A 15,910-nucleotide genomic window follows, 5' to 3' on the forward strand; every position below is an offset into this window, starting at 1 on the left:
TACATATATATAAGGCAGCGATTTTTTTTATTATGTCGATTAATAAATATAAATTGTTTAATTATAATTTATTTATTAATTGTTTGTAAAAAATGAGAAAGAGAGAGAGAGAGAGAGAGAGAATGGAATCAGATAAATTAAAAAATTGAGTCGATAACAAACGGCTTTAAAATTCGCCGACATTTTTTATTTTAAAAAAAGAAGATAATATTAATTTTTATCGATACACTTGTAAGTAAATAAATATTACGTATGTGGTGTACGTGTGCTTTTTTTCTACTAAAACAGTAAATTTAATTTTTCTTTATTGCCGGCATTGATAAAATTCTATTTATCAAAAAATCCTTAATTTTACTACAGCACGCACATTAACACACGCAAAAATCAAATGATACTCAAGTTAGCTGACGTCTACAAACTTTTAGATTTTTTTACAAACGACAAATTATAAAAAAGAAATATTTTCAAAAATTACACCAATAGTTTTTAAAATTTTCTACATATGCATATTTTTAGTTTTTTTTTTGTAATCGATTTGTTAGAAAGAGAAATCTAAAAATTGTTGTCTTGTAACTTCAGAATCATAAGATACAACTTAATTAATAAAAAAAAAAAATTAAAAGAAATAACTGATGACAATAATAATAAATCGCGTGTTTACAATAAAAAGCGGCATTTAATAATTAATTAATGAATAATTGGTTCATTGATAAATAAATTTTTTAAATATTTATTATAAATAAAGTTAGTCAACTCTTATTTTATGCCCACAATATATAAATGAAATTTATTTATTTATTTATTTATTCGTCCATAAATCTATCGGCCAGCTTTGATCGTAATTAATAATAATTAAAAATGATGGCGTATGTGATATATAATATAAAAATATGAATGTGACCGCGATGGGTTACGTGGTTCACGCTAAGCCTCTTGGACATCTACTCTTATCAATTTATAATTTTTTATCATCATTATTATTATTATTTATTTAGTTTTTAAATTTTACTTTGCTTCATCATAATCACTATCGATTTAAATCATTTTTTTAAAATCACACGCGCTATTACACGTGATCTAACATCCCAACTTTCTGTGTATCGTTTTCTTTAATTATAATTCATTAATTTTTATCATTTACTTTATAATTAATTATCTCATTACCTTATAATTGTTATATTACTAGCTTATTAATTAATAATTAATAATAACAATGGGGTCGTTACCGATCCTTACTTTTTTTTACAAACACATAATCCACTAATATCGTCAGCTTTTTTTATACTGAAAAAACTTCGAAATTTCATTAACTTCTTCTTATTCTTCATCTTCATATTATCCATTTTTTAATAATATTAATTTTATATCTGTCATTAATAAATTTTTGCATTTAATTGCAACCGTTTTTTTATTTGCTGCTAAAAAGCACTTTAATTTCAAGTAAAATGATTTTTTTAAAATTCTTTATCATTAATTTTTTTTCTTTAACTCTCGCTTGCGAGACATTGCAGCTTTCTTTTTTAAATTTATGCCTTTATTTTAAAATTTTAGCATCGACACATAAAGTCGCGTGAACAAGCGCTCTTATCTATTACTTACTTTTTTTTAGTTTTTGTTAACTATTTTTTATTCAACGATCATAATCATACCAAGAAAACAATCTGAGGCCTAATTATTTTTAAAATTTATTTTTTCGTTTCTTATCAAGCGAAGCAGAAACATAAAAGTATTTAACTGTATATTTAATTGACAACCCAGTTATTTAAAAATAATTAATTAAAAGAGATATAAAATAAAATGTAGAAAAGAACCCCGGCCATGGTTCAGTCTCTTAAAAAAAAAAAAAAAAATAAAATAAAAATAAAATAAAATATTATCGTAAACTCATTTTTAATGGCAATAAAATAATAAACAGTACAATAGCAATAATAATTATAATTATCATTTAACACTATTTAGTATTTTCTCCCACCCAAGTATTTACTATTAATTAAACTTTTATTTTTTTTAAATGAAAAAATTAATTTCTTTTTTAGTCCAGTATACACCTCGTACCCACTAATTCATTAATTATTAGCAATAAGAATAAAATCAATAATAATAATATTGATAATAGTAATAATATTATTAATAATAATAATTCTTTATCCTCATTATTTACTCTCTCCTCCTTCCACATCCGTTAAATATTATTTACTCTATAAATCGCAATCGCGCGAATGTTAATTTTTGCTATGAGAAATTTAAAAAAAAAAAAAAAACAAAAAAAAAAAAAAAAAGAAAATACTTAAAACAAAGAAAAAGAAAACAATAATTTCTATTTGTAATAATCTTACAATATCTGTTTACATAATTTGTTTTTCTTAGCTCCAATAATGTATAATTGATAATTATAAAATAATAAGAATAATAATGGTACAGTTTATTATTCAAACCTTTTCCTTTTTAAAACATTAATTTACTCGCAACTATTACAAACATTAATTATGGATATAATAGCCGTGTAACAGTAATTAATAATATTATGTATATACGTATATCAATATAGATAATATATACATAACTATATGCATTTGTGTACATACAGACCTTAATCGCGGATAAACGCACGTGGATTTTTTTTAAATGACAAACTTACGTATTGAATTCATTAATTGTCAATGTGCATAATTTAAATATTATTCTTTGATTTTTTTTTTATTGTTTAGTTTTTTTCGTCACTGGCGTAAACACAAGTGCGTGTGCTTTACACGAGGATCGCGTGAGACCGCGACACAGGAGTGATGAACGAAGAGCGAGAAAAGGAAAAAAAAGTTAAAATGACTACCTAGCGTCGCGGCAGAGGCCAATGACCCTCGTTGTCCATCGTAAGTTACTTGAAACAGGACGTGTACACTTGTTCAATTTTTTTTATTATTATTTATCTGTTTATTTTTTGTCTGATTATTATTATTATTATTATTATTATTATTAAATCCTACTTGTGATCTAAATTCAAGAACCAGGTGCGTATCCACGAGCAAATCGCATTCTACTCATCCACAATCGTTTTAAAATGAAAATAAACTAAAGTTCAAATAAAAGAAATAGAACAAAAAAAAATAACAAAAATTAATTGATGAAATGAAAATGAAGACCGACGTGTTTACGAATTATATGATTGTGTGTTTTATGTAAAATAAGTGTAAAAAAAGTGCCTGGGATTAAGAGGCCGGTATCACGTTGCCGGATTATTTTAAAATCGGACCAACTGATCAATTGGGTTCCGGATTTAATTCATTTTTTTTTCTTCATTTATTATTACTAAATTATTATTTTCTTCTTCTTCTTCTTTTTACTCTTTTTTGTCTCAACTATCATCATCATCAACTTTATCATTTTCATCTTTTATATATTTATTATTATTTATTAATATAATCTTATTATTTTCTTTTTCTTCCCGTTTTAGTAGTAATATTGTTATTTATCTCGCGTATCATCTTGTACGCGGCTCGCTGCGTCGTTGCGTGTACATTTCCGCTATTGCCTTCGACCGGCACTAACGATCGATGACGTTGAGCAAATTTACTCGACTACCTTTAGCACTTTGCCGATGGCAATGGTTTTATCTGTAATCATCAACAAAAAAATAAAATACATAAAAATTTAATCAGTAAAATTCCACAAGTTGCTAAAATAAAATGATAAAGAAACTTACTCTCGTCTCTGAGGGTGAATCGTCCCATTTGGGGAAAGAGTTTAAATTTTTCAAGGCAAATAACTCCAGCACACTCTATTCTCATAATAGCAACCTGGTCTTGCTTAACAAACCTAGGTCTCGTTTTACTTTTATCCCCGCTCTTTTTGTCGACAAGACAAAGCAACGTTTTAACCGTGACCTCTTCAGCGGCACAATGAATATGCATTACCGCGCTGTAACCCGCGCAAATGATACTCTTGTGCTCCAATATCACTACTTGAGCATCGAACACTTTACCAGTAGTTATTGGATTATTACCATCGCAGAGTACAAATCCCGGACTGACGTCTTCCTCCTCAATACCCTTTAGTTTTATTTTAACATTTTCACCAGGACCAACAGACGTAACTTCCTCGTCGTCTGACCAAAGCTGGTCGACAATTACTGCCGTCCTGTTTGGCATAACTAATAAGGCTTGACCTTTTCTAGCTTCACCCGCTTCGACCTTGCCCATCACCACCGTACCCATGTCCTTGTACTTGTCAACAATAGGCATGATAAATGGTCCGTTGCTTTTACGATTGAGCGATGGCAGCGAGTCAATGAAGGGTATGAAAGGCGGCCCGACGTACCAATTGCACAGACTTTCAGGTATCGGGTCTTTCAAACCGATTCCCAATTGACCTGACACTGGCATAAATGTCAGGTCTTTCGCTGTGTTGAATCCTAATTTTCGGAGGTATGGAAGGATTTTGTCTCTAGAAAATTCAATACGATTTAATTAACTTCAATTATTATTTCATTTACATACCATCTAATTTACGAGTATTACCTGCACTCGTTGTATCTCCCCTCGTCCCACTCTACAGTCGGGTCATCCATTTTATTAACTAGAACTACGAGATGCTTAACGCCTGCTGTTTTAGCAAGCATAGCGTGCTCTCTCGTCTGTCCACCTCGGTCAAATCCAGTCTCAAATTCACCTTTTCGCGCTGATATAACGAGCACAGCAAGATCCGCTTGAGCCGCACCACCGATCATGTTTGGCACAAAACTTTTGTGACCTGGTGCGTCTAATATTGTAAAGTGTTTACGTTCTGTTTCAAAGTACGCTCGGCCAACCTCCACCGTTTTTCCCTTCTCACGCTCTTCCTGGTTGGTATCCAGCGCCCAACTGAGGTACCACGTTTCTCTGCTACGTTCTTTAGCTTCTCTTTCATATTTTTCGAGTGTTCTCTTGTCGACCATTCCCGTAAGTGCCATTATTTGACCACCAATTGTTGATTTACCGGCATCTAAATTATTTTATCATATAAATAAATACATGCTCATTATTTTTCAATCTTTAATTTTAAATATTTAAAAAACTTACCAACGTGGCCAATAAAAACAACATTAACGTGCTCCTTTTTGCTTTTCGTATCCTCAGTAACTTTAACTGGTTTCTTTTTCGTGACCTTGACAATCGTTTCTTCGTCTTCTTCGATATCCGCCTAGGGCAATAATTAGCAAATCAGTAATAAGAAGAATGATAATAGCAACAATAAATAAAGTGAAGGACAAAACTAACCTCTTCATTTTCAGGTGTTAATAACGGATCATTATCAACAGCTGCTTCTTCCCAGGAATCAGCTGGTTGATGTTCCGGACTACTGTTGCTTGCCTCTAGGTCACTAACACTCGGAGGTGGTGGTGCTCCTCCTCCAGCAGGAGGTTCCTCGGCTCGGTTGCCCACAGGATCCGGTGGAAGAGCTGGTACAGGTGGAGCTAAAAAACGTAAACGTCAAAATAAACAACAATAATAATAATAATAATAAAAACGATTACGACGTAAATAAAACGCATATAATAATTATTACGCCATTGTATGAATATTTTATTACTCATTTGAATAAAAACCAAGTGCTCCAACTGGCTATGAGTTAAGTTATCTAAGTACGTGTTCGATTTATCGAGTACTGAACAGAACTAACTGGACAAAACTAGCTGTTCTATATCACAAGTCAGGTTATCATTGTCTACCAGAGGGGGGTGCAGCAGAATGGGGTTAGATATTGGATGCCTATCACTTTTAATATTTTTCTACTCCGTTAAAAAATGGGCATGCTCCAATAAAATAAATAATAATAATGATAATAATTATAAATGAGTAGTGATTACAAACCATGATGAGTTTCTGGCGGCACGAAAGTGCTGGTGGCAACATCAGAATCGGAGATACTGTTGGATTCGTCAACTGGCGTGTCAGCACTACTCGTGGCAGCTTCAGGTGTTGCCACGGTGTTATCAGGATTTACTGGTTCACTGGGATTGGTAGTTGTCGTGTTGCTCGTGGGATTGCTTTGGGGCAACGAGTTTATGCAAAAGGAAGGCACAAATTCAGCTGCATTGACATTAAGAGTAGAAAATTTTCCCTCGATAAATGTATTGTCGGCGGTAGTGTCAGCGCTGTCCGCCTGCTGTTCCCACGAGTCCGGTGCTACGCTGTTCGCCATATTTATCAATCTTTCGGCACACCCACTATCTAACTTACCAAAATAAAATATGGGGAACGACCTTACACGAGTTCTTTTATCAATTAACACACAGCAGTTACTGTATTATTTATTACTATTAAAAAAATAATTATTTCAACGAGTATATGCGCGCACAGCACACGCGTATGGCAAACTCGTCCGCGTGCAGTCCCCGTGGTCTGGTTTTTCGCTCCTGCTGCTCCTAATTCGAGCCTTCGCCACCGGAACTACCACTGCCTTGATCAAAACAATTATTTTATTATTATTCTTATCATCTGTTGTTACATCTCGTAATTATAAATCATAAAAATATGTATGTCTGATCATTATAATTCATTTTTTATCTTTAAATTTATTTTACTAATTTTAAAATTTAATATTTCAAATTTCAGAACTCAATCATGGAAAAAAAATTATTATAGATTTTTTCCACTCATGGGAGATAGTTATTTTTGATACTTTTATTATAATTATCTAGAGTAATTAATTTTTACTGTAATATTTAAATAATTATTTACTATAAGTCTGTTTACCTTTTAATTATTTTTTTTTTCTTGGATAATGAGAGCTAGACGTAAAAGTTTGCGGTTACTTACTTTTCTATTTTTACATCACACTTTTTTTTTTGTTTAAAAATAATTTTTGAGTCAAGAATGGGTAGAGTTATTTTTTTTTATAATTCATTTAATAATTACTTGAATTTATTTAATTATTTTTTGTGTGTTTTTTTTTTTAATTTACAATAAAAAATTTTTGTTAGATTTATTAATTATAATTTAAATGAGTGTGAATGTAGCAAGAAGACAAACTTAAAATTATTAATAAATAGTCTAAATAATTTAAAAAACAAAATTTAAAAAAATGCGCATTTAAAAAATTTTCAAATTAATGAGCGCATTTTTTATAAATATAATTTTTTTAAATTATTTATTTATAATTTTAAATTTGTCTGTCTGCTACATTCACACTCATGTAATTTGATTTTTGTTTTTTTGTTTTTTTAGCGCCAAATTAATTTATGATGGTGACGAAAGACAGTAACACGTGTGGCAAATTTTCTGATGATTTTTTATTTTTTAACTGACATATTCAATGATAATTAATTTTAAGACAGAGAATCAATAAACCAAAATGAATGTGTAGTTAAAAATAATTTAAACGTCATTGTGAAAAAATCAAAACTCGCTACTGGTATTTTGTAAACCAAAATATTTTTTTTTCAGGTATTTATAAATATTTTAAATTGACAATGCAATTAAAATACTTATTAAGCTTATTGATGTGCTAATTAATCGCTTTTTACTTACTAATTGACAGTGATTGATAATTATTGGAGCACAATGAATGGAAAAAAAATTTTAAGGTTATACTCAGCCGGTGAATTGATACTGAAAAATGGAAAAAGACTATATTCAAGTAGAAACATCCTCACTCTTCATGACAGAGGAATGTTACAGGATTTATTTCCAGCAACAAATGCGTAATATATATTATTGATATCCAACCATCATCAAAGTTCAAGTTTTTTATTGAATTTTAAATTTACTGTCTTTTATTTTCAGACCTGAGATAAAAAATCTTTTGGTAAAGCAGCCGCAGTGTGTCTACGCAGGGTTTGACCCCACTGCGGACAGTCTTCATGTTGGTAATCTATTGGTCCTGATGAATTTGCTCCACTGGCAACGAGCTGGTCATCAAGTCATAGCTCTGCTGGGTGGAGCAACTGGACAAATTGGAGATCCAAGTCATCGGGCCTCAGAAAGAGATGAAATGAGTACTGTAGTACTCAGACAAAACGTCGAGTCAATAAGAAAAAATATCGAGACAATATTTGACAATCACGCAAAATATATATGGAAGGATGCTGGTGACAAAATAAAAACACCAATTGTATTAAATAATTTAGATTGGTACAAAAATTTAAATGTAATTGACTTTATACGCGGTGTTGGAAAGTACTTTAGAATGGGGACCATGATGGGAAGGACATCAGTCCAAGCTAGATTGAATTCCGAGACTGGAATGAGTTTTACTGAATTTTCATACTCAGTATTCCAAGCTTACGACTGGCTGTACTTGTTTAATAAGTACAAATGTTCATTCCAAGTTGGCGGCAATGATCAAATGGGAAATATTGTCTCCGGTCATGACTTGATTAGTAGAACAACTGGAAAAACAGTTTATGGACTCACCGTTCCATTAATTACCGCCGAAGGTGGAAAAAAATTTGGCAAATCAATCGGCAATGCTGTCTGGTTATCACCAGAAAGGTCATCGAGTTTCACATTCTATCAGTTCTTTGTCAGAACTACCGACGCAGATGTAGAAAACTTCTTGAAATATTTTACATTCTTACCGTTGAAGGAGATCAAACAAATAATGATCAAACACCAGCAATCACCAGACAAAAGGGAAGCTCAGAGAATTTTAGCGGAAAACGTGACGTTGCTGGTTCACGGCCGTGAGTATCTAGATTACGATTAAGGACATTGATATAAATTTGAAATTTACTATCGGAATATTTTTTTTATTTACAGAGAGTGGCCTAGATGAAGCCATCCGCTCTTCTATGATTTTATATGACACTTCAATCGAATCTTTGTCTAAATTAGACTCAGATGAAGTTATAAATGCATTTGGGGGTGCTAAAGTATCAGAGTTGTATCCCCAGCCCGGTCTCACGAGCTACGAACTCGCTATGAAGATAAACTGTTTTAAAACAGACCGTGACGCGCTGAGGATTATCCCCGCTGGTGGGTTTTATATTAATCATAGCAAAGTTACAAATGTCAATGAAGTCATCACACCTGGAATCCACATACTGCCGAACAATTTGACTATTGTAAGAGTTGGCAAGAAAACTTATCATGTGGTAAAGTGGTTAGCGTAGTATGTAAATATATTTATACAATAAATAATTACTAAGAGTACTTTTAAATTAAATATCTTTTTTTTTTATGATAATTGTATTGTCAAGAGAATTTTTTTGATATCTTCTTTGAGATGAGGGAAATCTCTACTAGTCTGCTCCATTATTTCTATCAGATTCACGTTCAAAATTTTCTGTCGCTCAAGTTCGTCATTTAATGCTGCTTCGGATTTATAAAACATTTTGTATTTTCCATCACGGATTTTCTGCAGCAGTCCTATTTTCCGCTGTTTTCTCACCAAGCACTCGAGTTTCTACGGCAATTAAATTTTAATTTTAAAAATATAAATCTATGATTTAAAAATAATAATTAAAATTTTGAAATTTACGTGATGCTTCATAAGCTCAGCTTCGGAAATTTCTCTATCAATTTCCCGTATTTCGTCTTCATAATCTTTGAGTAGTTTTTTATTATCATCAGTTTCTGTGTCAAGTCTGTTTTTCTCAGCTTGCAATTCTAGAATTTTATTATCCAGTGATTTATTTTCCTAGAAAAATTTTTTTTTATCAATATTTAAAATTAAATCAAAGTGTAATTGTCATTTATATTATTTTTCATTTATCAGTAGTAATTTTAGTAAATCTAATCTACTAAAATTTTCTACCTAGCTAATTAGTTTAAAAAGTTAAATCCCAATGGCACCAAAAGTTCAAACTTCCCTTTACGATTTCTCGTTCGTGATTAGCACGTTCTCCAGAGGTTTAAAATAAAGTGAAAATTGAGTACATCATCCAAGCAAATATCAAGTACGTTTACAAACAATTAAAAGAACAACGAAATATGAAAAAAAAATTTCTTACTTTAGTCATCTGTTTGATTTTCATCCTTCGTCCTTCCATACGTTTTTCAAACATCACTTGCTTGTTGTGACTCCCTCGTGAATTTTTCTGCTCCTTTGCCAAAGCTGCGTCCATAATCATTTCCCTACGCACAACGCAGTGCTCCATGTCCTTAATCATCTTCTCTTGTACTTTCTTCAGATAAGACAACCTCATCTCCATTTTATGTATCTCACTCTTCATGACAGCAACCTCGCCACCAGGGTTCTGTTCGTCTTTGATTATTCTCGAGGTATCAGCAGCCATTCTGACTTTCTTTTCCCATGAAAAAAATTCCGAATGAGCGTCACGTAATTTATCTTCAAGTAAACGTTTATCTTCCGCCAAATCACGTATATTATTTTTAAGTTTAATAAGCTCAGTTTCTTCATCCTCAAGTTTTTTCATAAACTCATCCTTAGTAATTAAATTTTTATCCTGCAGTTGTTCTCTCAGTTCCTTTTGTTCCGCAAGAACGGCATTGGTTTTAAGCAGCCGCTGATGAAGTTCATTCATTCGCCTGTCAATATTTTTTTCCGTTTTCTTTTCATTCTCCAGCAGGTGCTCGAGTTTTAAATTCTTCTGTTCCATTATCATTATCTGCTTGCTCAGACGATTGATTTCATCAAGCTGCGCATCTTGCTCTTGAGTCAGCCTAATTAACAGACTTTCTTGACGCAGCCACTGCTGCTGAGACTCTTGATTTTTAGCGTCAAACTCCTCGATACTTTTTTCCAACGAGGCTATTTTAATGTCCTGCGGCGCCATATCAATGTCACCGTCCATCAAACTAATCTCGTCTATTTTTTTATTAAGCTCAGCAATTTGTTTCTGCTTGCGCTCAATCAGTGAGTTGTATTTTTCAATTTGTTCCTGTATGTCAGTCAATTTTTTTTCCCGCACACTATTGCCATGTACCAACTCCTCTAAATGTTCTTTTCGCATAGACACGTCACTTGTCAATCTCTCGAAATTCAATAAATTTTTTCCATACTGATTTTCCATTTGAATCATCGATAATTCTAATTGATTTACTGTCTCTCTCGTATCGCGCAATACTTTAGTAAGGCTTCTCACAGCCTTATCTTGAATTACTTTGTCTTCAAGCTTCACCAAAATGTCATTCTCCAAAGTCTTTCGTTGTTTTGCTAATTTATCAAGCTCTTGATCAAGTGATTTTTCTTCGTTTTTCAAACCTTGACATTCCTAAATAAATAAAAATAAAATAATTAAAAATTTTTATTTAAATTAAAAGTAAATTTAAAATATTTACATAAGAACAAGATTCAAGTTGACTGTCATAGTAATCAATTTCTTTTGCAAGCTTGTCAATTTTAAATTGCATCCCTTCAGCTTTATCTTTTTGCATCTCGTAGCCAGCATCAGCACATTTAACTTCTTCCTCAAGTCTTGCTTTTAATTCTGTTAATTTTTCATTGTTCTCCATTTCTTTTTGTGTGTCTTTCTTGACTTTCTCTATTCGAGTTTGTAAAGTCTTGAAAGATTCTCGCATGGTTCTAAAATTAAAGCAAATAAACAATAATAATCCGAGTATCAATACCATGAATAGACACAAAAAGTCAAGACTAACGATACAAATTTAATAACAATCTAATTCTATCAGGTATGGCTGGAAAAAAATTTTAAATTAATTAATTAATAATTTAAAATAAATTATTTACGATCGTTCCTGCGATAGTTCATTAAAAACTTTATCCCTCTGTAAAATACTAGCAATGACACCATTCCAAGCATCCATCAAATCCTTTCTTTCCCTCTGAATTCCTTCGAGATCAGCGTCTGCGTCAGCGATTGTCTGAATAACAACCGCCTTTTCTTCATTCTTTATTTCCATTTGCTGTTTCAAATCATAAATTTCTTTTTCCAGCTTCCACACTTCCTCCGAAAGTTTCCACAGAATATAATCAGCTTCCTGTTTCTGCCGAATCATTTCTCTCTCAGCTATCGCGTCTTTTTGCGACTTTCGTTCAGCCACAGCTAAATTATCAGATATCTCTTGTTCATACTCAGAAAAACGTTTACACAGCGACGATGTGCTTTCGATTTCCCGCGATAGTTCTTCAGCACGTCGATTTTCTTCTTCAGCTTCATTACGTACTCTATTACGCATGTCTTTTAGTTCAATTAAATGACACTCTTTTTCTTCACAACTTTGTTTTACATCTTCTAATGACTTTCTGTATTTATCTATCTTTGTTTGCTGCTGTGATATCTCGCGCTGGGCTTCATATATCTCCAGACCTTTTTGCTCACGTTTTTTATTTGTTTCCTTACAAGAAACTTTCTGAAATAAAGTTACTAAATAATTATTCAATACTTATTTTAAATATTTATTTATCAAATACTCACAAGTTCATTTATTTCTTCAGTTAACTTATTATTTATTTTCATAAGATGAGCTCTTAGTGTTTCCTGAAATCGCTTCATCAAGGGATCATCTGGATCAAGAACTTTCAGAGACTCTGGAGTCTCTTCTGCTTCATTCCAACTGTTCGTTATTAATTTATAAATATCTTCATCTTGAGAAATACTTTCACTTTGCATTTCTACCGTAGCCATTTTTATTTTCCTTCAATAAATAATTAAACAAAATTATTTCTTTGACTTTTTTACCAAGAGGCTAAAGAGAATGAGGACGAAATTAAACAACTGGCGGTTTCCATAGATACAAAGTATTAAATCGATGCGTAAATAACAATTTTCTGCACCTGTTGCAATCGCACTCACATATAAAATATGCAAGTGTACCAATAATTTAAAAAAAAAATAGCAAATCCTCATTAATAAATTATAGATGTATCAAAACTAATGATGTAAAAACTGATTACAATTAGCATAAAAAAAAGGGATAAAAATTATTAAATCATAAATTATTTTATTGCTACAAAGTCTATAAACGCATTTTTATAAAAATGATTTATATTAAAGTAGAACAAGGTAAAATAGTAAGATATTTTCCCTCAAGTTATTAAGATTTATCAGACGAAGTTGATCGAGATATTTGTGTTCGCTTGATCCTCGCGGCATTCTCTTGAGCTGCGCGGGCAGCTGCGTTGGCCTTCATCACTGCCATTTTAGTGTTTTCAAGATCGCGTTTAGCTTCTCGCGTTCTTTTGGTCAAATCATTGAGTCGTCGTCGTGCAGCATTCACCAGCTGTTCTTGTTCAATCAGTTCATGACGAGCGCCCTGCGATGCTTCATTTGACACTTCAACATTTTTCGTCAGCGTACCCAAAGCTTTATTAAGAGTTTTATACTAAAAAAAAAAAAAAAAAATTTAACATCAATCAATCAGAGCTAGTTTTTCAAGCCTTGTTTAAATCAAATTGCTAAGTCTTTGTTACTTCTTCAGCAGTTTGTTGAGCAGCAATAACAGCAGATTTAACTAAGTCCTTAGATCGACGAATCGAAGATAATTCTTCATCGACAACAGCCTGAGCTTCTTTGACTTCTTGTTGCAGCTGCGTTACTACAGACATTTTTCCAATGAGAATCGCTTCAGCAGCTTTTGCAGCAGACACTGCTTTGTCAGCCAATTGTGATTTTATCTACAAGTATCAAATAAAATAACGTAAAAAAAATTAATTAACTGATGTGCAAAAGTATGAAAAATTTTAACCTGACGAGAAGCTTCTGCTGCCGCCGCATTTTGAATGTCTGAAGCAGCCTTAGCTTCTTGCGCAGCTTCTTGAGCGATGTTAGATGCCTTGTTCTAAGACAAATAATTTAAAAAAAAAAAAATATATATATGTACATATTTAAATTTTTACTCGAGCATGTCTGTTCAATATAACGTATTACAATTGATACGTATCTTATTTAATGCTCAATAAAATTTACCTCACCTCACCTGACTCTCGTGATTCTCGTGCACTATCAGCAACAACTTTTATCGTATTATTAATAAAAAAGACAATAAATAATACACATAGCATTCTCATATTTCAAAAGAATGCTCAATGAAGACAAGTTTATAATTTTTTTTTTATCAAACATTTAATGACGTTTGTTATCGAGTATCATTTGTTTCTTCATAGCCTACTAGCTTCACAAATGATCATACTCATGTCTAATAATAAATCTAAATGAGTTTATTTAATACAATAAAAATTTATCAAATTAATTATCATGTCAACGTCAAGTCAACGGTTCGCACTATTAACTTTAGCTCTGGCAGCCCGAGCGAATTCTTGTGCTTTCATAGCGACATCACGTATTTTCGCAAGATCCTCTTGCGCGATGTGGAGACGATCAACTAAATCTTCAACCCGTTTTTTCGCAGCCTCCAGTAGGTTTTCTTTGCTTGCCAGCGATCGCTTGGCTCCCTGCACTGATATGTCCGCATTCCTTAGACTTGTCTTAACCATTTTAATGGCTTTCGTCAACATTTGTAGCTAAAAAATTTTAAATTCATTATTTTGCTTGATTTATCAGCAGTACTCGAGGTGTTAACACGTTAATTACAAACCTGCTGTCTCGAATCACGTGCCACTCGCATAGCTGCATTCGTACTTGTTCTTACTTGCTCAAGTTCCAAACTCCCATCTTGGAATACTATTTGCGCTTCTTTGGTTTCTTCTGCCAGTTGTTCCAGCAGAGCTATTTTACCAGAAAGTGCCGCTTCAGCAGCTTTTGACGCACGTATCGCTTTATCCGCCAGTTGAGTTTTTACCTGTTCAATTAAAAAAACACATTAACAATAAATTAAGCCAAATTTTTTTTGTAAGTGAGTACAACCTGATGAGCAGCCTGTTGAGCAGCAAAACCTTGGGCTTCAGATGCAGCTTTAGCTTCTTGAACAGCTTTATTCACCATTTCGCTTGTCCTCTCTGATGGATCTCTCTTCTCAATTCCTCCCAAATTATCATCAGCAACATTACGGAGTCGCCGAATTTTTTCATTCCCATGGATCTTCAAAACAATTAGCAGATAATTATTATCATTACTATCAATATTTAATAATTTTATTACATCGACTTACTGGATAATGTTCATTGCTATTATTATTATTTTTTTCCCTGGCACGATTTATTGTTCCGTCCTGCTGCGCTCCGGCTCCTTCAGTACATTTTAAATTCCCAAATGTCAGCGCAACTAGAAATATATCAGTTTATAAATCAATGTTCTCATTACACTATTAAGCAATCCATATATTGTTACTATTTTTATATATATATTTATATAAAAATCATTTTGGTTACCTGTGTAAAGGGCCAGGAGATACTGGATTTTTCTCCAGCGTCTTCGTTTCCTCATGACATCAAATTGACGTCTCCAGATGTCATAATTTTTTTTGTCAAATCTGAAGTCAGGCGTAATAATAATTTTTTTTTAGTTGCTAATTGTTAAAACATTATTAATTAGGATACTTTATAATTAAATATAAGTATATAGAAAGAGGAATATAGTAATGACATGAAATTAAATAAATCCCCTTATAGCAGACAATAAAAATTCATGTAAGCGTGTAAACTATGACTTAATCATCGTGTACTTGATACCTTTTAAGCTTTTACACATTCTATATATTTTAGCTTTATTATATTATTATAATGAATTATATATAATTAAATATATAAGGTCCGTGTGAAAGTAAGAGCAAAACGTGCGTCATCAGACAAACGTACTCGGACCTACGGCAATTTATAAACTTTATTCTACTGAATAAAATAAATAATACATAGTATTACTAAATTTATTACTCGTTCTATAATTAATTTATAATAATATGTATGTATTACATGTATTACTTTAAATATTAAATATTAAAATTACCCAGATATTGTTAAATAATTTTAAAATTTAAATTTTAATTCAGAAATCGAGTCGAATTAATTTGTTATGGATTTTTTAAAAAGAAATTAATTTTTATCATTGTACTTTTTTGTCATTTCCTAATACTTTCTACGATTTTCATGTCATGTTATGACTTTTAATTTTTAATCT

General features: G+C 31.8%; 5 protein-coding genes across 7 annotated transcripts; 1 reads left to right on the top strand and 4 right to left on the bottom strand.

Moving 5' to 3' along the window:
- Positions 1 to 150: 150 nt before the first annotated feature.
- LOC103568848 (eukaryotic peptide chain release factor GTP-binding subunit ERF3A) lies at positions 151 to 6,392 on the bottom strand. The gene is made up of 6 exons (XM_008545845.3): positions 5,844 to 6,392; positions 5,250 to 5,446; positions 5,052 to 5,172; positions 4,512 to 4,974; positions 3,698 to 4,437; positions 151 to 3,608 (listed from the first exon to the last, which is right to left on the bottom strand). The coding sequence occupies exons 1-6, from the start codon at positions 6,172 to 6,174 to the stop codon at positions 3,565 to 3,567; spliced, it is 1,896 nt and encodes a 631-aa protein (XP_008544067.1). The 5' UTR covers positions 6,175 to 6,392; the 3' UTR covers positions 151 to 3,564.
- A 100-nt stretch (positions 6,393 to 6,492) lies between these two features.
- Positions 6,493 to 9,138, top strand: LOC103568847 (tyrosine--tRNA ligase, mitochondrial). 3 transcript variants are annotated; one of them, XM_053737666.1, is made up of 6 exons: positions 6,493 to 6,508; positions 6,588 to 6,674; positions 7,200 to 7,418; positions 7,513 to 7,675; positions 7,758 to 8,656; positions 8,733 to 9,138. In XM_053737666.1, the coding sequence occupies exons 4-6, from the start codon at positions 7,536 to 7,538 to the stop codon at positions 9,083 to 9,085; spliced, it is 1,392 nt and encodes a 463-aa protein (XP_053593641.1). In that variant the 5' UTR covers positions 6,493 to 6,508; positions 6,588 to 6,674; positions 7,200 to 7,418; positions 7,513 to 7,535; the 3' UTR covers positions 9,086 to 9,138. The 3 variants fall into 3 exon arrangements, with proteins under 3 accessions (XP_053593641.1, XP_014296759.1, XP_008544066.2); XM_014441273.2 differs by lacking the exon at positions 6,493 to 6,508 and having other exon boundaries at positions 6,570 to 6,674; XM_008545844.3 differs by lacking the exons at positions 6,493 to 6,508; positions 6,588 to 6,674 and adding an exon at positions 6,752 to 6,852.
- Positions 9,139 to 9,150: 12 nt separating this feature from the next.
- LOC103568939 (coiled-coil domain-containing protein 40) lies at positions 9,151 to 12,593 on the bottom strand. The gene is made up of 6 exons (XM_053737767.1): positions 12,314 to 12,593; positions 11,626 to 12,248; positions 11,214 to 11,538; positions 9,926 to 11,149; positions 9,454 to 9,612; positions 9,151 to 9,378 (listed from the first exon to the last, which is right to left on the bottom strand). Exons 1-6 carry the CDS (start codon positions 12,521 to 12,523, stop codon positions 9,151 to 9,153), a joined length of 2,769 nt encoding a protein of 922 aa, XP_053593742.1. The 5' UTR covers positions 12,524 to 12,593.
- A 339-nt stretch (positions 12,594 to 12,932) lies between these two features.
- LOC103568938 (uncharacterized) lies at positions 12,933 to 13,899 on the bottom strand. Its single transcript, XM_008545983.1, has 4 exons — positions 13,810 to 13,899; positions 13,584 to 13,676; positions 13,309 to 13,512; positions 12,933 to 13,220 (listed from the first exon to the last, which is right to left on the bottom strand). The coding sequence occupies exons 1-4, from the start codon at positions 13,897 to 13,899 to the stop codon at positions 12,933 to 12,935; spliced, it is 675 nt and encodes a 224-aa protein (XP_008544205.1).
- On the bottom strand, positions 13,768 to 15,412 carry LOC103568846 (uncharacterized). The gene is made up of 5 exons (XM_008545843.2): positions 15,166 to 15,412; positions 14,946 to 15,058; positions 14,702 to 14,875; positions 14,433 to 14,636; positions 13,768 to 14,358 (listed from the first exon to the last, which is right to left on the bottom strand). The coding sequence occupies exons 1-5, from the start codon at positions 15,218 to 15,220 to the stop codon at positions 14,107 to 14,109; spliced, it is 798 nt and encodes a 265-aa protein (XP_008544065.1). The 5' UTR covers positions 15,221 to 15,412; the 3' UTR covers positions 13,768 to 14,106.
- Positions 15,413 to 15,910: the final 498 nt, after the last annotated feature.

This window comes from Microplitis demolitor, chromosome 3, assembly GCF_026212275.2.
Source record: "Microplitis demolitor isolate Queensland-Clemson2020A chromosome 3, iyMicDemo2.1a, whole genome shotgun sequence".
Classification (NCBI taxonomy): domain Eukaryota; kingdom Metazoa; phylum Arthropoda; class Insecta; order Hymenoptera; family Braconidae; genus Microplitis; species Microplitis demolitor.

Excerpts from the sequence above, each read along its gene's own strand:
- LOC103568939 (XM_053737767.1), bottom strand. The coding sequence starts at position 12,523 with ATGGCTACGGTAGAAATGCAAAGTGAAAGTATTTCTCAAGATGAAGAT. Across the intron at positions 12,249-12,313 it reads CTGAAGAAATAAATGAACTT|AAAGTTTCTTGTAAGGAAAC; the intron begins GTGAGTATTTGA and ends ACTTTATTTCAG. Across the intron at positions 9,379-9,453 it reads CTGAGCTTATGAAGCATCAC|AAACTCGAGTGCTTGGTGAG; the intron begins GTAAATTTCAAA and ends TAATTGCCGTAG.
- LOC103568847 (XM_053737666.1), top strand. The coding sequence starts at position 7,536 with ATGAATGGAAAAAAAATTTTAAGGTTATACTCAGCCGGTGAATTGATA. Across the intron at positions 7,676-7,757 it reads TTATTTCCAGCAACAAATGC|ACCTGAGATAAAAAATCTTT; the intron begins GTAATATATATT and ends TTTTATTTTCAG. Across the intron at positions 8,657-8,732 it reads GACGTTGCTGGTTCACGGCC|AGAGTGGCCTAGATGAAGCC; the intron begins GTGAGTATCTAG and ends TTTTATTTACAG.
- LOC103568938 (XM_008545983.1), bottom strand. The coding sequence starts at position 13,899 with ATGCTATGTGTATTATTTATTGTCTTTTTTATTAATAATACGATAAAA. Across the intron at positions 13,513-13,583 it reads CAGCAGAAGCTTCTCGTCAG|ATAAAATCACAATTGGCTGA; the intron begins GTTAAAATTTTT and ends TGATACTTGTAG. Across the intron at positions 13,221-13,308 it reads CTCAACAAACTGCTGAAGAA|TATAAAACTCTTAATAAAGC; the intron begins GTAACAAAGACT and ends TTTTTTTTTTAG.
- LOC103568846 (XM_008545843.2), bottom strand. The coding sequence starts at position 15,220 with ATGAGGAAACGAAGACGCTGGAGAAAAATCCAGTATCTCCTGGCCCTT. Across the intron at positions 14,876-14,945 it reads ATAGCAATGAACATTATCCA|ATCCATGGGAATGAAAAAAT; the intron begins GTAAGTCGATGT and ends ATTGTTTTGAAG. Across the intron at positions 14,637-14,701 it reads CTCAACAGGCTGCTCATCAG|GTAAAAACTCAACTGGCGGA; the intron begins GTTGTACTCACT and ends TTAATTGAACAG.
- LOC103568848 (XM_008545845.3), bottom strand. The coding sequence starts at position 6,174 with ATGGCGAACAGCGTAGCACCGGACTCGTGGGAACAGCAGGCGGACAGC. Across the intron at positions 4,975-5,051 it reads TGTTTTTATTGGCCACGTTG|ATGCCGGTAAATCAACAATT; the intron begins GTAAGTTTTTTA and ends AAAATAATTTAG. Across the intron at positions 4,438-4,511 it reads GGGAGATACAACGAGTGCAG|AGACAAAATCCTTCCATACC; the intron begins GTAATACTCGTA and ends TGAATTTTCTAG.